Source organism: Podarcis muralis, chromosome 9 (genome assembly GCF_964188315.1).
Source record: "Podarcis muralis chromosome 9, rPodMur119.hap1.1, whole genome shotgun sequence".
Classification (NCBI taxonomy): domain Eukaryota; kingdom Metazoa; phylum Chordata; class Lepidosauria; order Squamata; family Lacertidae; genus Podarcis; species Podarcis muralis.
Genome location: NC_135663.1, coordinates 13,468,730 through 13,491,745, shown reverse-complemented (window position 1 = coordinate 13,491,745; position 23,016 = coordinate 13,468,730). Strand labels below are relative to the sequence as shown.

The 23,016-nt window shown below is 47.6% G+C and overlaps 1 protein-coding gene across 11 annotated transcripts in view; it reads left to right on the top strand.

Annotated features, from left to right (window-relative positions):
• The window catches only part of TMEM150C (transmembrane protein 150C), a 60,461-nt gene that overhangs the window by 9,895 nt on the left and 27,550 nt on the right, over positions 1–23,016 (top strand). For 3 of the 11 annotated variants that reach the window (XM_077933774.1, XM_028743775.2, XM_028743777.2), the window contains exon 2: positions 16,078–16,141. In XM_077933774.1, the coding sequence (XP_077789900.1) occupies positions 16,116–16,141 (26 nt within the window). In that variant the 5' untranslated portion in view covers positions 16,078–16,115. Of the gene's footprint in view, positions 1–8,870; positions 9,111–16,074; positions 16,142–22,808; positions 22,871–23,016 lie in introns of those variants that run through there. The other 8 variants (XM_028743767.2, XM_028743769.2, XM_028743770.2 and 5 more) reach the window with 8 other exon arrangements.

The window sequence follows — 23,016 nt, the reverse complement described above, 5'->3', positions numbered from 1 at the left end:
AGCACAGGGCATCTCACAGTGAAGACTGAATACAGGCATTGCGGCTCGTACTCTTATCCACCACAAATGTGTATCACCTCAGTATTGTCTACACTGACTGACAGCAGATTTTCTGGATTTCACACAACCTTACCTGGAGATGCCAGGGGTTGAATCTGGGATCTTCTGCATGCAGGGCTTCTTCTTCTTCTTCTTCTTCTTCTTCTTCTTCTTCTTCTTCTTCTTCTTCTTCTTCGGCAATCACTCATAGCCAAGTAAGATTGTCTTCCATAAACACGGTGTTAACAGTGAGTCCGTAAGTGACTGTGGAGGTCAGTTCTGGATCCACACATCCTTCCACAGTGGGGACATAGGTTTCTGGGCAGGAGTTGATCATGGTGAGGGTTTGCCAAGCATGCCCTCCTCTTAGCATGTTTCTCCCTTGCTTTCTGAGTTCGAGTGTCTTCAAAGTCCATGACACCTTTGGTAAAGGCTGTTCTCCAATAGGAGCGCTCGGAGGCCAGTGTTTCCCAGTTGTCGGTCTTTGTTGTTGGTTAGTCGTTTAGTCGTGTCCAACTCTTCGTGACCCCCATGGACCAGAGCACGCCAGGTACTCCTGTCTTCCACTGCCTCCTGCAGTTTGGTCAAACTCATGCTTCAACAACACTGTCCAACCATCTCGTCCTCTGTCGTCCCCTTCTCCTTGTGCCCTCTTTCCCAACATCAGGGTCTTTTCCAGGGAGTCTTCTCTTCTCATGAGGTGGCCAAAGTATTGGAGCCTCAGCTTCAGGATCTGTCCTTCCAGTGAGCACTCAGGGCTGATTTCCTTCAGAATGGATAGGTTTGATCTTCTTGCATGGGACTCTCAAGAGTCTCCTCCAGCACCATAATTCAAAAGCATCAATTCTTTGGCGATCAGCCTTCTTTATGGTCCAGCTCTGTCGGTCTTTATACTACATTTTTTTAGATTTGCGTTGAGAGAGTCTTTGAACCTCTTTTGTTGACAACCAGCATAATGCTTTCCATTTTTATGTTCAGAATAGAGCAGTTGCTTTGGAGGACGATAATCAGGCATCCGCACAACATGACCAGTCCAACACATAATGACATCTGCCTTCAGATCTACAAAGAACGTGCAAACTAAGGCTAAATAAAGTGTCTGTTGGTGTTAGTTTTCTATCTCTATCTCAAAATATTTGAAAGCCTGAAACAGAAGAGCATATGGCAGGTGATGAAGGATTTTGCTAGTAATCTGTAGACCGGTGTCAAATAGGAGGAAGAAGTGTTTTCATTTGTCACTAAGATTAGCTTCTTTGTTAGCCAGCAGTGTTGTGTTGCTGTTTTTGAAGATGCCCAAAGTCCGCTGATAGATCCCCGATCAGCAGATGCTTCCTTCTGTCCCCCGCTTTTACAGGCTTATTTTGAGAGTTATAAAACACTTTTGTTGGTGTCCTGGTGATGGATTCTTTTCTGGGGGTGGGGGAGGGGAAGGGGAAGATGGGTTGGCACAAAAGTCAGCCGATTTCTGGACCCCCGACAGCAGCATGGATAAAAGCTCATTGTCTAACATAAATAGCGCATGACATGATTATTGGAAATAAGAGCAAGACGCTGACCTCATGGCTTCTTCTCAGAAAAAAGAGAACATTAAAAATAAAGTCTTTTAAGCAGTCCCCCCCCCATTTTTTAAAAAAACTTGTTTGTTTCTGCTTACAGCCTGACCCCGTAAGCTGCTACCCCAGAGAAGGAGATGGTTGTCTTATGCAGACTTATTCCCCATTGAAGGCCTTTTGAAAGCAGAACTGACAGTCTGCAGAATTTATGTACTGTGGTACCTCGGGTTACAGACACTTCAGGTTACAGACTCTGCTAACCCAGAAATAGTACCTTGGGTTAAGAACTTTGCTTCAGGATGAGAACAGAAATTGCACGGCGGCGGCAGGAGGCCCCATTAGCTAAAGTGGTACCTCAGGTTAAGAACAGTTTCAGGTTAAGAACAGACCTCCGGAATGAATTAAGTTCTTAACCTGAGGTACCACTGTATGCATATATTATGGGAAACAGGACTCCTTCTGAACCAGTTTTTATGTTATTAAAAAGGACAGCATGGTGCAGTGGTTATAGTGTTGGATTAAGGCTGCAGTGGCTTACAAAGGAGGGGTAAGGGATGGCTTCTCAAGGGCCCTTTTCTAAACTTTATTGGAGGTACGTAATCCAGAAATTGAAGCTTGGACTTTCTGAATGCATTCCATTGAGCTACAGCCCTTCTCCTTCTCGAGCTACCCCAGTGATGCATGTATGAATGGCATTCCCAGTGCCAGGGACTGGTTGGTCACTGAGGATACTGATGAGTGAGCAGGGCCGTCTTTAGCACATGCGGCGCCAGGGTGCAAAGATCTGCCCAGCGCCCCCAAATGTAGTTTAGCCCCCAAATTAACTGTGTTGATCCCCTGGGCAGGCATCGAGGAGGAGTCCGCATCCAGGTTGCTTCTGGTGCTGCTGGGGTTGTTCATCTTGCTGCTGCTGCCTACTCCCGAGTAGCTACTGGACCTGCTGCCATTTGCCATGGCTAACAGCAGGCAGGCCAAGGCTCCAGGGAGCTCCGACTGTTGTTGCCACCTCCAGCGCCCTCGGCCAAGCCCATCCCCAGCCAAAGCGCTGCTCTTCGGCAGGGAGGCGCGCAAGCCGAGCCTCAGTGCCCGTCCAGGCAGGCGGCTGCCTCTCAGCACCTCTCGCTCTGGCACCCTCGCTGCGGCCACCTTTCCTTCCAAGATTCTGGCAGGAAATAAAGGTGGGGGCGCTGTGACGTTAACATATGAGAGTGCTGGAGGTGAAATAGTTAAACAGGTTACCCAATCAGAACCCGGGGGGTGGAGTCAGAGAGACTATAAAACCAGCTCTGGGAGGGGCGAAGGGGGGAGTTTGTTGGGAGTTGGGTGGTTGGCTGGAGTGGGAGTGAATTGGGATAGGGTCTGTGGGTAGGTGAAGTTAGTGTAGCAAAATAAGCTGAGTCAGGAACAGTTAGGAGCTAGGAAGACAAGTCAATATCTGAGAGGTGGTTTAGTGAGTGAGAGCAGATAGCGGAAGTTATGGGTCTGGATAGGCACCCCATGAATGTAATTGACCGATACCGTTTATGAAACCACACGCTTGTTAAACTGCAATAAATAAACAGAAGCTTATGTTCCAATTTAACCCTGACTGGACTCAATATTGTCCCAGGTAGGGCCTGGGTGGTGGCAGCGAGAAATAAAGTGGTGGCACAGGGATCAATAGACGGTGAAACGTCCGGGGACCCTGTGTGATCGCCACAGGTGCCTCCCCCTCCTCCTCCTGGTGGCCAAATCAGAGGCTCCCCCAAAATCAGCCACCCCTTGCGCCGGTACCTCATGATGCCAGCCATGGGCAGCTTCAGCAGCGCCCGCCTGGCGCCCCCCAGAATTCAGTGCTGGGGTGCCTGCACCCCTTGCACACCCAGGTAAAAACGGCACTGGGGGAAGTGGGATTGGAGACTGACTTGGAAGAAGGGATCAGTGGTCTAGGAGAGCCTGTAACAGCTGGAAGATGAGAGGCAGAGGCAGGAGACGCTGCAGGATTGGAGAATGAAGGACGGGTGCAGGAGGAGGGAGAGATGAATCAGGCTGGTGTACAATCAAGGGCTTCCACACCTCCTCCTCCTGCCCACACCTCTCCTGCTGTACTGTATCTCAGGACCAGAAGAGGACTGAAATCGGAGGAGCAGAGGCAGGTTACACACAGGCGTAGTCTTTGCCTGCTTGCCTGCAGCTCAGGTGGGAAAGACAGATAAGTTAAGTTCAGGGTTGGGGCCTCTCTGTTGCTTCAACGGTCTCATCAGGTACATACCTAGGACATAGGCTGGATGGATATAGGATGGATGGACATGCTTTTTCCTAACTTGCAAGTGTACTTTTGATAGCAAGGAGTGAATTCCTCACCCAGAATGTTGACATGAGCTTCCTGGCGGCCAGGGTGGGATACAATACATTTCTCTGCTGTTGTTTTGTCACTGGTGGAAATTGCAGTAGTCTGATGAGGAACAAATGTCCTCACTTCAGTTTGCTGCCATGCGAAAAAGGCATGCGATTGGAAATATTTTGTTTTGTTTTTTTAAATGATATTTATTAAGTTTAACAATTGCAGAAAAAAGAAAAACAAACAATAAAAAGTTACAATACTTCAAAAATAAAAAATACAATAAAAAACAACAATACAGCAAAACAATACAAAAGCAAAACCAAAAACATTTAAAAACAAAAACATTTTTTAAAAAACCCATCCAGTATTTTAATATCTTTGTCTTTCATTTACTTGTTTCCTTGACTTCCTCACACCTCCCTTTTTTGTATTCTAATTCAATTACCGGTAGTTGTTTCAGCAAGTCCTTTCCCTCATTCTTAAATTTTGTTCCATAATTTATCTAACGCAATTTAACCTTAAATTTTACACTTTGACCCATTAACAATCTATTTTTACTTAGTTCTTTATAACATTTCTGCTAAAGCCATATAACTTCTTTCCAGCATCCTTCTAACATTCATTTATTTTACAATATTTCTGTAAATATACTTTAAATTTTTTCCAATCTTCTTCCACCGACTCTTCTCCCTGGTCTCGGATTCTGCCAGTCATCTCAGCCATTTCCATATAGTCAATTACTTGCATCTGCCATTCTTCCCGGGTGGGTAGATCTTGTGTCTTCCAGTACTTTGCAATGAGTATTCTTGCTGCTGTTGTGGCATACATAAAGAAAGTTCTATCCTTCTTTGGCACCAATTGGCCGACCATGCCCAGGAGAAAGGCCTCTGGTTTCTTCAGGAGCGATTGGAAATATTTTGGACTGACAGCTACTTGTCAATGTGAAATGCTACAAACATGTTTTCACGCTTCCCCTTCGGACTCCCCCTGCCCCCTCGCTTTCCGCAAATTCAGTTGAAAATGGCGATAATAGAACTTAAAGCCGTTATATTTTCCCCTTGCTTAAAAAGGAAGAAGAAGACATCTCAGAGAGATATTTAATGAGACAACAGATGGATTCAGTTGACCTACCGAGCCTGAATCTTGTGGTTCCTGTCCTATGAATGGTTCCCTGGGGCATAAAAGCGCATGAAATGCTCTTAAATAGCTTCCCAAGCGCCTTGTTTGTGACCAACCTTTGCTATTCTGCCAGTACTGCCTCAGGGGGAACCAATCTGAAGGAGCCCATTACCAACAAAAATAACTCAGTCAGTCCAAGCACACTGCTCTGTCCCTGGGGGCATCAGATGCACCGATGCATTATGGGATACAGGAGGTCCACAGAGCAACATAACATGAGTGGTGGCATGTGGCAAGCTGTAGAAGGGAAATAAAGGATAGAGTTGCAGCTTGGGATGGGAAAATAAATTCAGAATTGCATTTGTTTATCTGTGTACAGCCCATCTCGTCCTGAAGGCTTGCAGCCAAGAACTTTTCTCCTTTCCATTAAAATAGAATGTTTCCAAAGGATAAAGTTCAAGGACTAGATTACATTTACCCTGCCATCAAAATAAGGCCAAAGAAATAGTTCTTGCGATGTTTGCTAAATATTTACTTTTGCTGGCTTACTATGGGGAGATTTATTTGTGTGTTATACTTATGGGCCTCTCTCATCCTGAGCTGCTCACATCCTTGAACATGAAAACACCCCACTTTACATCCTCACAAGAACCCCGGAAACTAGGGTAGGCTGAACTCCGAGCTCTATTTACCGTATTTTTTGCTCTATAAGACTCACTTTTTCCCTCCTAAAAAATAAGGGGAAATGTGTGTGCTTCTTATGGAGCGAATGCAGGCTGCGCAGCTATCCCAGAAGCCAGAACAGCAAGAGGGACTGCTGCTTTCGCTGCGCCCCTCTTGCTGTTCTGGCTTCTGGGATTCAGAATATTTTTTTTCTTGTTTTCCTCCTCCAAAAACTAGGTGCGTCTTGTGGTCTGGTGCGTCTTATAGAGCGAAAAATACGGTATTTATTTCATAAAGTTTATACAACCCGGATTGTAAAGAACCTCAAAGCGGTTTACAAAAAAAGGGGAAAGACAACAGAATCAAGAAAAAAATCACAATCCTACTTTAAAACAGACAACAGATAAAATACTAAAGCAGATTAAAATCACCTCAACTTTCTAAGCATCTAGGCTTGCCTGAACAAGAACATTTTAGCAGGTGCCCAAAAGAATAAAGTAAAGGCACCTGCTTGATCTCAATAGGCAGGGAGCTCCAAAATATAGGTTCTGCTACACTGAACACTTCGCCCGTTTGTGGGATTTGTGGCCAAAAGTGGTGGAACAGGTCAGATTAGATGGTTTTATAAATGAGAACTAGAAGACTTCATAGTGAACTGTGGATATTAGCCCTGATGGCTAAAAACTGAGCCCTCAACACCTAGAAGCACTATACAGTGGTACCTCGGGTTACATACGCTTCAGGTTACATACGCTTCAGGTTACAGACTCCGCTAACCCAGAAATAGTGCTTCAGGTTAAGAACTTTGCTTCAGGATGAGAACAGAAATCGTGCTCCAGCGGAGCAGCAGCAGTAGGAGCAGCTAAAGTGGTCTTCAGGTTAAGAACAGTTTTAGGTTAAGTACGGACCTCCGGAACGAATTAAGTACTTAACCTGAGGTACCACTGTATTGTTATGTACCACCCCAATCTCTAAGCAGTGTTTGTGTTTCCTTTGGAAATGAGACACAGTGGAGACTGTGCCTTTATGATATATGGTTTATTTACACGCATATACAACCTGAGCCTGTGATAGAGGGTTTCAAAGAATTAACTCCAAGTGGGTCCTGTTTCTCCCATTGCTGAAGCCTCCAATTCGAAACAGGCAGCCCACATTGTGCTGTGCCCCAGCTAGCCGCATTTAACAAACTGACACTCCTTTTCCTCGATCACGCCACAGCCAACTGAAATCCTGAAACTTCCTCCTAACAAAAACTCTGGCATTTTTCTTCTGCTAACTACCCAGAGCTCAAGGCAGGGCTCCACCCATTTCTAATCTCCCACCATCTTCCTTTTTTCTCCATAGTGGTTCTTCTCCCAGGCAATTTCCTGAGAATGGAAAAACTGGTCTGGCCTGAATTTTAGCACTTTGTTCAATCCAGCATCCAGCAGCCTATTTCAATACTCCAAGCACTGATTAAACTCCAACACTTGACCTAGGAATTTAGGGGAGTCAAGGCACCCACAAAGTCATAACAATATTACAATTATCGTGTGCAAGAGACAAATGACAGGGGATAGCTATCTCCGTCATGGCTGATCCAGGGTACTCTGGTCCAAGCCTGCAAGTCAGTTCTTGTAATATGAAAGAAAAAGAAGCAGAGTGACCTGTGTTGAACTTCCTATGATTCTTATCAAAGCTGAAAGTGTAACAGAAGTGATGCGAGGAGAGAGCGATTTGCGAAAGGGAGAAAAAGGAACTGGGTTATCCAATGGAACCTCTTTCTGTTTCTGTTTTCTGTTTTCTTAAGAAACACTTTCCTTATCTGCTTTTGACTTTCAAAGCAGTGTGGCACGCTTCCCTCTTCTCCGATAAGTCCATGGGCAGTGCTGAAAGGCCTGGCTACTTTTAATTTTTTTTTATTATCAACCATTTCAACATAATATCAAAACATATCATATTCATTATTTTCCCCCTTCCCCCCACCTCCCCATCAAGCCCTCCCTCCCCCCCGACTTCCCTCAACTCCTCTCTCTGATTTTTCAACACATATTATTCTCTGCATAGTGTAAAATTGTATAAATCCTTATATTATCTATCTACTATGTTTACAATTAATAAATTTGTGTATGTTTATTCAAAACCTGCTAAGGAGTCCAATTCATTCTGTTGTCTTTTTAAGTAATTTGTAAAAAATTCCCATTCTTCTTTGAAGTCACAGTTGTCCTTATCTCACAGTTTAGGTATATGTTAGTTTAGCCAATTCTGCATAGTTGATCAATTTCTCTTGCCACTGTTCTTTTGTCGGGGTTTCCTCATTCTTCCATCCTTGCGCTATCAAGACTCTTGCCGCTGTTGTTGCATGCATAAATAGATTCTTTATTTTCCTTGGCAGGCCTTGTCCTACAATCCGAAAGGCCTGGCTACTTTTGCACAAATGAGGCATATGGTGTAATACTGTACAGGTAACTTGCAACTTCCGTGCATTTAATTTGCGCACATTCAGCTTTACACATTTGGCAAAAAAGCAGAAATATTTTTAAGGGGGCAGGCACCCAGGAAAATGACTTGGGAGATCCCACCCACCATTGAGATCACACACACACACCCCCATTGATTTCAGGGTAGCAGGTTCGATCTCTGTGTTGGGCAAAAGATTCTTGCATTGCAAACGGTTGGGTTAGGTGTTCCTCGTGGTCTCCTTTCCAAGTGTATAATTCTATGACCTGTAACCCAAGCTCAAGGCTCCGCATGCTGCATCACAGGGGGGGTCAGACTAGATGACCCTGGGGAAACCCTTTACTACTTTACGCCTTTTCGTTGCTTTCAGGTCATCGCCAAAGGGGAGAGCTGCCCGCAGGTCAGCGCAAAAGCGCAATCGGGAAAGTGTGGCAGGCGCGCGCGCTTGGGCATCACACGCGAGCGCGCACTCTCCACCCCCCCCCCCCAAGGGCAATGAATGCCCGGTTCGAGCGGGCCCGGCGCCTCTCGTGCCCAGATGACAAGTGGGCCGGGTGGGTGGGTGGATGAGGGCGCAAATCTGGGGTGGAGTGAGGCTGGCAAGTGGTACCCAGGAAGGTGCCGCCGCCTCCGAGGATGGAGAGGATGCCGCCCGCCCCCACCCCTTTTGGGGGTGTGTCTCCCCCCTCCCCTCCTCATATCCCCCCTGCGAGAGAGACGCAGGCAGCCAGGCGCGCCCTCGCCCTTTGTCTCTGGCGCCGGGGAAGCTCCGGCGGCTGCGAGAGGCGGACGGCAGCCGCAGACTCCACCTCTTCCTCGAGGGGAAGCCCTCCTCCCGGCCTGCCCAGTCCTCCTGCCGCCGCCGATCGCGCTCCCGCCGCCTGCCTCCTCTCGCAGGTGTAACAGCACCAGGGACCCCCGGGCCAGACCGACGCCGAGACGCCTCCGCGCTCCTCTTCCTTCCCAGCTTTTCGGTAGGAGGGTCTCTGGGGTCTCTCTCTCGGTTTGGGTGCCTTCCTCCCTGCGGCGCCCCCCCCCCCGCCTTAAAGCCCTGCATCTCCTCCCCCACCCGTTCCTGCACAGCCCACCTCCCCCCCTCTCCATCTCCATCCATCCCTGTCCGTTTTCTTCACGTCCATAATCCGCCCAGATAAGCCTTATCAATTGTCCTGATTATCACCATCGCGCTTTTGCAGCAACCGTGCGCGCGCGTGTGTGTAGCAAATTGCAATTGCCTGGAGAAAGTCCCGGGGATTTCCTGCTCGCCACTCGCGACCCGCACCCGCCTTGCTGAATTGCTGCCCCGTGCTCCATCGAAAGGGCGCCTCTCCGTTTGATGAGCCCTCTGCTTAATTGCTTTCATTGGGAGGGTCGTTGTTCTTCGCTGGCTGCACACCTGAGAGGCGGCCTTATCTCTCCCTGGTTCTGCTCTTGGAAACTCCCTTTAATTCTTCCTCCTTCCTGCTGAATCCAGCGATTGCCCGTCCAAAAGAAGAAAAGCGAGCGAGAAAAGAACCCACGCTCCGCCGGTGCAGCAGTTTCCATCTTTCTATCAGGCTGCACCAATGCTGCTTACAAAGCATCATTCAGCCATATTCACTATTTCCCTTTACCTGCTTGCATCCCCTTTGCTTGATAACTGGGCTGCTGAATGCCTCTTAAGCGATGCTCTCCTTGTTTTTCAGACGTGCTCCTTTATATCAGCCCCCATAGTGCCTAGGTCTGCTGTCTGTGTCCCTTTTACTTCCCAAAGCACCAGAAGCGTCTGCAGCACCTGTTTTTTAAATTTTGCATCTAGGTGGTGATCGCGACAGGGGATCCATAATAACAATAAATAATGTGTTTCTGCTGTGTTTTTGTAAGGGGCTGGGTAGGCAGCCTCTGTGATGCAGACCAAGCCATGTGGTCCCTATTGTTTCCGCTAGCAGTGCCTGTTCCCCATGACAGCTGATGGTTTGGGTGTTGCGGAGGGAGGGCTTGTGTTGTCAGGCTCAATATAATGGCAATTTTTGCCTTCCCTTGGGTGTCCCCAGGTTCACACATGTGTCTTTTTTCACATGGGATTGAATAGCAGCCATTTGTCCCATAAGACAAAAAGCCTAGGGTATGCAACTTTTGGGGATGCCACTGAAGCATAAGATAAATTTACTGCATGCCCCTCAGCTTAGGAACATAGGATTTTGCCTTGTACTAAGACAGATTCTTAAGGGATGCGGGTGGGTTAAACCACAGAGCCTAGGTCTTGCCGATCAGAAGGTCGGCGGTTCCAGTCCCCGCGACGGGGTGAGCTCCCGTTGCTCGGTCCCTGCTCCTGCCAACCTAGCAATTCGAAAGCGCGTCAAAGTGCAAGTAGATAAGTAGGTACTGCTCCGGCGGGAAGGTAAACGGTGTTTCCGTGCGCTGCTCTGGTTCGCCAGAAGTGGCTAAGTCATGCTGGCCACATGACCCGGAAGCTGTACGCCGGCACCCTCGGCCAATAAAGCAAGATGAGCGCCACAACCCCAGAGTCGGCCACGACTGGACCTAATGGTCAAGGGTCCCTTTACCTTTAAGACAGATTCTTGGTCCATCTAACTCAGTACTGTCAACACAGCCTGGTAGCAGCTCTCTAGGGTTTCAGCCAGGGTCTGTTTCCCAGAGGGACGCGGGTGGCGCTGTGGGTTAAAGCCTCGGCGCCTAGGACTTGCCGATCGAAAGGTCGGTGGTTCGAATCCCTGCGGCGGGGTGCGCTCCCGTCATTCGGTCCCAGCGCCTGCCAACCTAGCAGTTCGAAAGCACCTTCGGGTGCAAGTAGATAAATAGGGACCGCTTACCAGCGGGAAGGTAAACGGCGTTCCGTGTGCTGCGCTGGCTCGCCAGATGCAGCTTGTCACGCTGGCCACGTGACCCGGAAGTGTCTGCGGACAGCGCTGGCTCCCAGCCTATAGAGTGAGATGAGCGCACAACCCTAGAGTCTGGCAAGACTGGCCCGTACGGGCAGGGGTACCTTTACCTTTACCTTTACTGTTTCCCAGCCATAGCAGGATATGCTGGGGATTGATCCTGCATGCAAAGCAGATGCCGTACTGCTGAGCCCTTCCCTGTGCCTTACTATCTGCAAAGGTTAGAGCTGACTCCAGAGGCTGACAGGTTCGCACATTTTTTAGGGGACCCAGATTTGACACCACCCCAACAGAACTGAAACAACCAGAGGAAATTCTCAGTTCTCTTGGAACACTCTGCCTGCTGGTTAATCTGTGTAATGGAATGTTGGGAACTATATTGATATTTGTTCTTGGCATCTGTCTTTCTCGAGAGACCACGGAGTCAAACCACTGGAGAGTTCACAGCGGCTGCTGTGGCTGCAGAAACCGGTAACTTGTGACTGCCACCACCTCCTGTGTTGTTTTTGTTGCATTAGCAGCAAAGTGACCTCCCTGGAGTGCAAGCCTGGGCAGTGTGTATGGAGGTCCTGGGCTGCCCAGATGACAAAACCCTCCTCTCGGCTTCACCCATGCGGTCCAAAGGAACGCAGAGCAACGTGTTTGGCACCAGCTTGGCTGCAGGAGTTGCCAGAAGGAGGCGTACAAGACGCCATCCAGCTGTCTTAGCAACTCCCCTCCAGATTTGTGTAGGGTTTACGCCTTTAGCTTTTTCTTCTTCCAGAGATGTCCTGCAAGGAAGCAGAGGTTTAGGACCAGAGTTTTCCTTCTTCTACGTGGGCTACTTTTCTAGGTTGATGAGCCCCATCTGCCCCTCACTTGTCTCTACAGCAGCCTTTCTCAACCTGTGGGTCCCCAGATGTTGTTGAACTACAACTCCCATCACCCCTAGCTAGCAAGGCCAGAGCTCGGGGATGATGGGAGTTGTAGTCCAACAACATCTGGGGACCCACAGGTTGAGAACTGCTGCTCTACAGCATGTTCAGAAACAGCTTTCTTGACCATTGGACCCACTATTGGTCTCATCCACTCAATCTGTCGGTGCCTGTCTTTGCATGCAGGGAAAGTCCCTAACTCACCGAGGCTTTGAGACCCATCAGCTACCCTCACCTGGTTTAACCTGGCTAGCTGAAGCTGTTTCCTGGGGCGAGAACTGAGGGCAGGGTAGGCACCAAAGGTGGGCCAACTCCCTTAGAAGGAGCATGGTGTGCCCCCATCAAAGGTACTATCCCTCCCGAGCAGCCCATGTACCCCATGTACTGTATACCGTATTTTTCTGTGTATGAGACTAGGTTTTTTTAAACCAAAAAATTAGGTTTAAAATTGGGCCTCGTCTTATATAGGGGTAGTGCTGAGGAGTGTTTTCTTAATTTGGAGTCCCCCAAAATAGGGGGCTTCTTATACATGGGGGCGTCTTATACACGGAAAAATACGGTATATTGGCACTTTAAGAATAGGAGAGCTGGTCCTCGCCCCAGGGGGCTTACAATGTAGAAAAGCAGCAGAAGGGAGACAACAGAGAAGGAGTGGGCGCAGGAGAAATTGGGAGAAAATGTGATTACTGTAGTTAACATATACTTGAGCCTCCTTACAATAGGATATGGGAACAGGGTGGGTGTTGTGCCGAAAGCTTTTAAAGTGGAGGAAGCAATTCTTTCCTTTTGCCATGTGGCTAAGAGTCCACTTATGTCATGAACGAATTGCGAGACTTTTGACGCAGGCAAGAATCCCCCCCCCCTTTCCACACCTATTTCTTACCTGAATAGGACTATTTTTCTTTTCAATAGGAACACGTGGAATAAACGTTGTGCCACGTGTTGGCTGCCCTCTTATCCTCCGTTGCAATGTTTTCTTTTGAAATCTGTAAGATAACAGTTTCCTGTTCAGTTATGTTACTTTGAATGCATACTTTATGCATTAGAATGCAATTTGACTTTCTTCACTCATGTTTTTGTTCTGGGTTGTTTAATTTGATGTTTTAATATGTGGTGTAAACTGCTTCGAGATTATTTGCCCTTAAAGATATAAAGAGGTATGTTGTTGTTGGTGGTGGTGATGATAATGTTATGCAGCTGAACACCCTAGCCTAGGGTTTCATGAACCTGTGGCCCTCCAAATATTGTCCAGCTCCAACTCCCAAACTCCTGTATGCCCCAGCCAGCAGGATCAATGGTTAGGTACGATGGGAGCTAGAATCCAACACCATCTAAATGGCCACAGGTATCCCATCCCAACCCTAGCCCCACTCCACATCGAGGCCATTCCCCCCAAAATTGCCCTCCAGCCAGTTATATATATTTAGGACTTCATCACCTGCTTATAAATGGTAGGTTTGGAAATGCTTGTTATTAAAGAAATAGCTTAGCTCCCCAAATGGAACCCTATGAATCAGTTGCCGTTTTAGTATATCCCATCCTTTCCAAATGGATCAGGCTGGGTAGTATTCTGAAACAATCTGAAAAAGCTTCCTTGTCCCTCAAGGTCACGGACGGAACAGCTTTTACGGAGGCTTCACACATGCAAGTTAATCGGCTTATGGCTGCGATATCCAGTGTCGACTTGCCATGTGTGAACGAGACCTCGCAGACACAACAGCCCACAGGAAACTTTAATTAACCCCTCAAACACAATGATTATTCAACGGGAGTATGTTCATACATGCGGCTTCCAGTCTCCAGGGACTGATTCATGCCTGTATATAGTCAATCTTTGTACAGTTGGAGACTAGCAACAGAATGTGTGAACGCCATTAAAAAAATGTGATGTGTGGGCTGAGATGAAATTTGCATCTCTGGTGTTTTATATATATATATATAAATGACATCCGATTCACACATGGAAGTCCTGGATGTTGCAGTTGGTGCCATGGGGCTAGAATTTTCCCATTGCTGTGTTCCCCTGGGAAGATGTTTCCATATCTAAAGATACAGTGGTACCTCGGGTTAAGTACTTAATTCGTTCCAGAGGTCCGTTCTTAACCTGAAACTGTTCTTAACCTAAAGCACCACTTTAGCTAATGGGGCCTCCTGCTGCTGCTGCGCTGCTGGAGCACGATTTCTGTTCTCATCCTGAAGCAAAGTTCTTAACCTGAAGCACTATTTCTGGGTTAGTGGAGTCTGTAACCTGAAACTTATGTAACCTGAAGCGTATGTAACCCGAGGTACCACTGTACAGAGTTTGGCCACATTGGGAATACCGGACCTGCTTCTTGGTGCCACATTTTTTGGGAGGGGGGGAATTGGCAAACATCTGTGCCTGGCATAGACAGCAGCTTTATACTGTGTCAGGCCATTTCCCCATGTAGCTCAGCTTTGTCTGACTTGCAGTGGCTCTCCAGGGTTTTGGGCAGAGGACAACCCCCAGCTCTATCTGGAGATGCCAGGGATTTAACAAAGGACCTTCGGCATGCGAAACAGATGTTTTGCCACTGAGCTATGGCCCTTTCCCTGCAAATTCAGCATAACTTGCTTTGCTGATCACGGGCAACAGCAAGGCACTATGAGGAACTGAACCTTATGAGAAGACCATTTGCCTACTGGTAGCAGATTTCCAGGGTCCCAGCCAAGTCCAGAACTACCTCCATAGGAATATCGGAAGTTGCTTTTTGCTGAGTCAGATCACTGGTCTTCCTCTTTGGCGATCACTCGTAGCTGAGTAAGATTGTCTTCCATAAACAAGGTTTTATCAGTGAGTCCGTAAGTGACTTTGGAGGCCAATTCTAGATCCACACGTCCTTCCACAGTGGGGACATAGGTTTCCGGGCAGGAGTTGATCATGGTGAGGGTTTGCCAAGCGTGCCTTCCTCTTAGCGCGTTTCTCCCTTTCGTCCTGAGTTTGAGTGTCTTCAAAGCCCATGACACCTTTGATAAAGGCTGTTCTCCGACTGGAGCGCTCGCAGGCCAGTGTTTCCCAGTTGTCAGTGTTTATACTACATTTTTTAAGATTTGCCTTGAGAGAGTCTTTGAACCTCTTCTGTTGACCTCCAGCATTAAAAGGTAAAGGGACCCCTGACCATTAGGTCCAGTTGCGGACGACTCTGGGGTTGCGGCACTCATCTCGCTTTATTGGCTGAGGGAGCCAGTGTACAGCTTCCAGGTCATGTGGCCAGCATGACTAAGCCGCTTCTGGCGAACCAGAGCAGTGCACGGAAACGCTGTTTACCTTCCTGCTGGAGCGGTACCTATTTATCTACTTGCACTTTGACGTGCTTTTGAACTGCTAGGTTGGCAGGAGCAGGGACCGAGCAACGGGAGCTCACCGCATCGCGGTGATTCGAACCGCCGACCTTCTGATCGGCAAGTCCTAGGCTCAGTGGTTTAACTCACAGTGCCACCCGTGTCCCTACCACCAGCATTACGCTTACCATTTTAAAGTTCAGAATAGATTAGTTGCTTTGGAAGACGATAATCAATGCATCAGCATTGTCTACACCAGGGGTCGGCAAGGTTTACCTCGCCTGGGCTGATTCACACCAGCGGAGATCCCTCCATGGGCCGGAGCGAGCGCGAGCACACACGCCTGCGATTTCCGGTGTCTGCATCTGCGCAGATGTGATTTCCGGCGCGGCGGAAGTGAGTCCCCACACTGCGCTGTGCCGCTTTAGCGCAGCGTGTGGGGACTCACCAAGCGGGTGGCTCAGTTTGGGATTGGCTCAGGGGCCGGTTAAATGACCCACGTGGGCTGCTTGTGGCCCATGGGCCTTAGGTTGCCGACCCCTGGTCTACACACTGATGCTTCTGGATCTGCCATCTTTTGGCACAGAGACCCTAAGCTATGTAATTCCCACAGGAGTGCACCTGACATCTTCAGTATACAATTTTCAGCAAACGCTGAAGACACACTTCTTTAGCCTGGTCTTTCGACACCTGAGACGTGTGTTTTCAGGACCCACACGATTCCTGCGACGGCAGTTTGTTTAAACTGTTTTAAATACTGAATTTTAAATGGTTGTAAAGCAAATGTGATGATGCTGATGATGCTAAGGTATTATATCCAATATATGTTGTCCTCTGTCAAGCAGGTGGGGACTAAAGCGTGACCCTCCGTCGAACACCATATATGCTTCAGTACTTGGATGCTTCAAGGTAAGTTTAGTTCTTAAATGTTGAACTTCCTGGAACTTGTTGATGAAAGGGTGGAGAACCTGTTGCCCTCCAGGCTTTGGGACTACAACTCCCACCCTCCCTGTCAATCATCCACGCTGGCAAAGGATTATGGGAGTTGGTGTCCAACAATGTTTGAAAGACTACAGGTTCTCCAACCTTGTGTGTGAATGGCTGCAGTCCAATTGCAGACACAAGACTTATCCATTGATATATCACAGGGAACCTTCTTTCCTTTTGAGGGCTCCATTTTCTCAGGGTTAATCTCTCAGGGTCCGGAACCAAACTGGGCAGGATTAGAGCCCAAAGTTGTCATAACTAGAAGCAGTCTAGTTTGTGAAGCAGGCAGAGCTTTTGGACGAAGCTAGTGACCTTAAGAGCATCTAATGATGAGTGTTTTATGGAAGAATGGATGTCTTTTTCGTGTTACTTAAAGAAATATTATAGCATGATGAACTCGCGAGCGGAATTTGAGCAATGAGCAACAGAAGTAACAGAGTTTCTGAATGTCGCTGCTTTTCTCTTTTTAAAAATAATAATAGTTTTTAATTTTTTAATAAAAAAATTAAAAAATAGTTTTAAAAAATTATTGCTATTTCAAAATAAAGCGAAATAACTACCCCCCAAACCAACATTACTTTCTTCCCACTCTTATCCTCCAAATACAGGTTCCTTATGGGGTGTTGTATTTTTTATTGTTTTTATGTGATCCAGTAAATATATATCTATATATTAAGTGGTTTGAAAGCTTTCATAGATAAATAAATAAAATAGGCAGAGGGTTGAAGGTCCCCTTCCCCTGATGTATGTGATTGATGGAGTGGAGCTTCGGTTTTGAGTTGCTAATGTTTACTGTCCTGCACTGCTATCTGCAGGCTGAGTCTATAGGCACCAATCCAACTAAAGTTAACCCTGAACAAGACACGTTTAAACCTATGCAACATGCTTGTTGTGACTCTCTTTTTAGTCCCACTGCTTTCAATTGGGCTTGTTTAAATGAGCTGGGCTCAAAGGGCTTTTACTTTCATTGTACTTTGTATGTTTTTTTTAAAGCTTTAAAGGTAAATGTAAAGGGACCCCTGACCGTTAGGTCCAGTCGTGGATGGCTTTGGGGTTGCGGTGCTCATCTCGCTTTATTGGCCAAGGGAGCCGGCGTACAGCTTCCGGGTCATGTGGCCAGCATGACTAATCTGCTTCTGGCGAACCAAAGCAGCACACAGAAACGCCGTTTACCTTCCCACTGGAGTGGTACCTATTTATCTACTTGCACTTTGACGTGCTTTCAAACTGCTAGGTTGACAGGAGCAGGGACCGAGCAACAGGAGCTCACCCCGTCGCGGGGGTTCGAACCGCCGACCTTCTGAGTGGCAAGTCCTAGGCTCAGTGATTTAACCCACAGCACCACCCGCGTCCCCCCCTTTTTAAGCTGTACCACACTGCAATAGATTCTGAAATAGGCATATTTTATAGTTGGAATAAAGCATTGATGCTAATGCCGTCAAGTTGATGCTCCGCCAGATTTGCAGAATTCAAAACGTGGGGTTTTTTTTTATCAGCAGAGCATTTGGGCTCTTTTAATGGAGAGATGAAGACCTCCTGGCCATAGCCATGAACAGAGTTGACATCAGCAGCATCTTCCACCTACCTTTTTGGGGCTGGTTGGGGGGCAGAAATAAGTGTCATGGCACCAACCTCTAGACTAGATTATCCATTCATATCAGAGGCTTCAGTTGGATGGATATGAAAATGTGTCAAGATCAAAACCCTTCCTGCCTTTTGCAGTCAGATGGGCAGGGTATAAATAATAAATTATAATAATAATAATTATTGACCACCAGTGGTTTATCATTGCCATTGATCTGAGTAAGTGGTGCTCAGATGCCAGTGACCCTGTAGCTTGCGTCTTCTACATTGCTATTCTTGGTGATGTCCACGCAGGAATGGGATTCTGTGCCATGTTAGTCCTCCAAGGACTCAGCTATGTTGGCAACGAAAAAGCGCTTTACCTGCATTGTATATGCATTATAGCACTGTGGCACCAGATGGCGCTGTGGAGTTCCATTTTTGCCAACCCAATTTCTCATACAAAGTTTACAACATGTTTCACTGAAACGCTTCTTTGACGTGTCTAGAGATCCAGCCCAAGTAACAGTGCAATAAAATAAAATAAAATAAGGCTCCCTTACAAAGCAATTGTCTCCGTGTAAATGGGTGTCAGGAATGAGCCAGCTCCAAGCAAAGGTTTGCAGCCAACTGCAGAAAGCAGCCGGGAACAGAGAGGCTTAGATGTTAGTCAGGCAGGGGAGAGACAGCAGCTGCAGATTTGGGCTCTTCCTGACCTTGATGGGCTGGCTGGCTGATAAGGCAGTAGCTGAGAGCAGGCTAGAACACAGCCAAAGCTTGCAGGAAGCACAAATAGGCACCAATAGACATCCTCTCAGACCAGGAAGAGGTTGGACCTGATCCACTAAGTCCAAAGAGTCAGCAAATGGGAGGGCTGCTGGATAGGAAGCAAAACAAGAGCCATAAGAGCTGTAAGATCAATATCCTCTGTCATGGCCGGAAGAAGTCTTCAGAAGGGTCATCTTGAGTAATGATGCTGGAGGCTTTGTCAGAGCCGTCTGGAGCTATCCTTTTTGTTTTTGCAATAAATCCTCCTTTTTAATTACCTACGCTTACTGTGTTATCAAGCTGGGAATCTGGACTTCTGACAATGGGTGATTAACAGGGAGTTGAACCACTCTTTGACTCTAAGCATCTCCAAACTTACCTGGTGGAACCAGACACCCCAATCTTGAACCGTCAGTTTGTAGATGTGCAAAGCACCGCTATTCAGGTGGTTAGACCATCCCTTCAAGTGCAGAGGCAGTGAAATATCACTTCCCAGCAGAATCTAACATCAAAACACTTACTTGTTGTTGTTTAGTCGTTTACTCATGTCCGACTCTTTGTGACCCCATGGACCAGAGCACGCCAGGCACTTCTGTCTTCCACTGCCTCCCGCAGTTTGGTCAAACTCATGTTAGTAGCTTCGAGAACACTGTCCATCTCGTCCTCTGTCGTCCCCTTCTCCTTGTGCCCTCCATCTTTCCCAACATCAGGGTCTTTTCCAGGGAGTCTTCTCTTCTCATGAGGTGGCCAAAGTATTGGCCAAACACTTACTTATTGAGGAAAATTTCTGTCGCACCACCATTTAATCTGCTTTCAGGCCAGGGCTCTTTCCTAGAACGTATGAAAGAAGAAGTAAAAGTGCTCCTGAGCAGGCGCAGAATGCATTTCCCTACACCAATGAATAACAGATACATCAGGGATTCGGGCTTGTAGATGAGAAATTGAAATTTCCAGGCAAATTTGAGCCAGCACTTCCCTTTCAAAGCTTTATACGATAATGGATAAATTCTTCAAAGGAAAGGTTAGAGAGGCCATGAGGTTGCGTGAGCGCTGCACTTCTTTGAACTTCTGCATTTTGCCTGATCAAAAAAGAGCATCCAGCCACAGCCCCCAGGTCCTTTAAATTGCAGGCTGCAAAAGAGTAGTCTATTGCCATGGTTACGTGGTCAAGAGGCTGGCTTTGGTCATGCAAGACTCCTTGTCAGGTATTGGCTTGGACACTGAGCGAGACAGAAGAGTGGGCACCGGGAAGAAGGGGGGTTGGAGACTGACTTAGGGATCAGTGATCTGGGGGGGGGGGGCTGTTACAGCCAGGAGACGAGAGTTAGAGGCAGGAGAAGCTGTCGGAGAGTGAATTAGAGGTGCAGGAGGAGAGGTCAGGTTGGCGCAGAGTCAAGGGCTTCCCCCAGCTCTCTTGCTCCACTGCCTCCCAGGACCAGGCGAGAGGGAGAAGCAGAAATTGGTTACATGCACAGGGAATGTTTGCCTGCTTGCGTGCAGTTTGGGAGGAAAAGATACAGAAGCTGAGGTCGGCGGAGTGGGACCTCTCTCTTGTGTCAACCGCCTCATTGGGTTCACGCCTAGGAGCAGCTGAGAGACATAGGACCGATAGACGTGCCTTTTCCTAATTTGGAAGTGTACTTTCCATTTCTGCCTAGTATGCACCGGTAGCCCTTAGGACGCAGAGGGCAGGGGATGGAGGTGAAATCCAGCCCAGCTTGAATTGAGTCTGGAAGCCAGGTTCTTGGCTGGGTAGAGTAATCTCTGGATAAGTCCAGTCTGTCCCAATCTAGTATAGTTCAGAAAAGGGTTTCAAGGCACAGAATCGCACAGAATCACAGAATTGTGGAGTTGGAAAGGACCCTGAGGGGCATCTAATCCAGCCTCAGTCCAGTATACCTGAAGGAGCGTCTCTACCCCCATTATTCTGCCCAGACACTGAGGTCCAGAGCTGAGGGCCTTCTGGCAGTTCCCTCGCTGCGAGAAGCCAAGATACAGGGAACCAGGCAGAGGGCCTTCTCGGTAGTGGCACCTGCCCTGTGGAACGCCCTCCCACCAGATGTCAAAGAGAACAACAACTATCAGACTTTTAGAAGACAGCTGAAGGCAGCCCTGTTTAGGGAAGCTTTTAATGTTTAATAGGTTATTGTATTTTAATATTCTGTTGGAAGCCGTCCAGAGTGGGCGGGGTATATTAAAAAAATCCCTCTGCAGTGCAAGTATACCCACTGCAGTCGGCCCGTTAGGAGAAATGGGGCACTGCCCCACCAACCTTACTTTGCTCTCAGCCTGCCCCCTTCATCTGCTTTCCTTTCTACTTAAAACAGGTTCAGGGTGTGGCACGGCACAGCATCTGTTTCCCCCTTGGATTCCGTTTGCCCTTGCAGAAGAGGGAGGAGGATGGGGACAAAACCAGAATTAGCTTGCTTTGCCTGTTATTATCTCTGGCGCCATCTACTCGTGGGCTCCCTGCCATCTGCCCTACCATACTCAATGGGCACCAGCTACCCCTGTGAAGAACTTAGTGCAGTCTAGACATATGCCCACACCTGACCTCTTCAAGAGGATTTGGAAACCTTTTCTGCCTTCTGCAACCTGCTCCAGAGTTTCATCAGAGCAGAATAAACCCGTTCTAGGATCTGCTCCTCACTTTCAAGAGCAAAGCAGCCAGAGCCTGGACATACCCCAAATGCGTCATTGTGGCACACATTCATCCAGCCCATGGCCTGCAAATTGCCCAGCCCTCTGCACGACTGCTGTTGCTTCGGAGCACATCAGCAGTTAATACTACCCGCGTGGGCTCGTTTGTCAAATGGAATATTTTGGAATATTTACAATTAGGCTGAAAGCTTGATCTGTGGCTCGGAGCTGCCAAGTGAGCTCCTCCATCGACGCTAATCCGTAGTAATCCCGGCGTAATAGCTGGCTGTTGCCTTGGCCTGATTCTCTTGACAGCTGATCTGACATGAGACATAGGCGAGCAGGTCTGGTGGAGCTGAAGGATGTCTTTCCGTCGCAAACCTGCCACGCTTTGCACGGCCTTGTTTCTCTGCAGCAGTGGGTGTGCCTTGCCTATAGTGCTCCTCGCTGGCTGCTCGCCTGGTTGCTGCTAAGTAGCGGGGCTGCAGCATAACCATGCTGTGTGTGAAAATAAGCAACCATTTTCAAAATGGGTTCTGAGGGGACACGGTAGGGGATCGCCATGTCCTCCTGTCGTAGGCAAGCCAGCCTCTTCACTTGTGCTAATGTGTTATAGCGCTGCTTTCTATGTGCAATCAAATCATAGAATTACAGAACTCTAGAGCTGGAAGGGACCCAAGGGTTATCTAGTCTAATAATAATAATAATAGTAGTAATAATAATAATAATAATAAATTTATTATTTGTACCCCAGCCACTCTGGGCAGCTTCCAACAAAGATTAAAAATACATTAAAATGTCACACATTAAAAACTTCCCTGAACAAGGCTGCCTTCAGATGTCTTCTAAATGTCAGGTAGTTGTTTATCTCTTTGACATCTGGTGGGAGGGCGTTCCACAGGGTAGGCGCCACTACCGAGAAGGCCCTCTGCCTGGTTCCATGTAGCTTTGCTTCTCACAATGAGGGAACCACCAGAAGGCCCTCGGTGCTGGACCTCAGCGTCCGGGCCGAACAATGTGGATGGAGACGCTCCTTCAGGTATACTGGGCCGAGGCCGTTTAGGGCTTTAAAGGTCAACACCAACACTTTGAATTGTGCTCAGAAACGTAGTCCAACCCCCTGCAATGCAGAAATCTCAACTAAGGCATCCATGACAGATAGCCATCCAACCTCTGCTTAATAACCCCAAAGAAGGAGAAACTCCACTACTGAATTGCTCTTTCTGTCAAAAAGTTCTTCCTGAGGTTTAGTCGGAATCTCCTTTCTCATGACTTGAAGCCATGGGTTCAGGTCCTAGCCTCGGGGGCAGGAGAAAACAAGGGTAGGGCCACCAATGTTACATCTTGCAGAGATTTTCCTTGGCATCCATGGGCTGCTGTCCACTGAAATTTGATTTAAGAGAAGCATTCTATTGTAGTCATATGTTGCCATATGTGTGTCCCCCTGGCAGTTTCTCTGGTTTGCAAACAAGCCCAAATGCTCAAAAAAATGGGTGACAGGTTCAAAATGATGGGTGACAGCCCTTTTTCATTGTTCCACAGCTGTGCCTTGAGACAATCCAACCTTTACCTGCTGAGTTGGAGCTTAGTTAAACATCATCTCTCTTTGAATTTTCAGATTTTCGCAAGGCATGGCTGCAGAACAACAAAGAAAGCTCTCAAACCCTATGGAATTAATTGGTACACAATACAATCAAAATATGGGTCAAGCAAAATTGTGGATGAGCCCTTGGTTTGGGATTTGATACTAAAACTGCTTTGTAGGTCTTTGATGTTGAATCTGAGCAGCAATTTTGTGCCCTCTGGTGCTCATTGGTTGTAAGTGC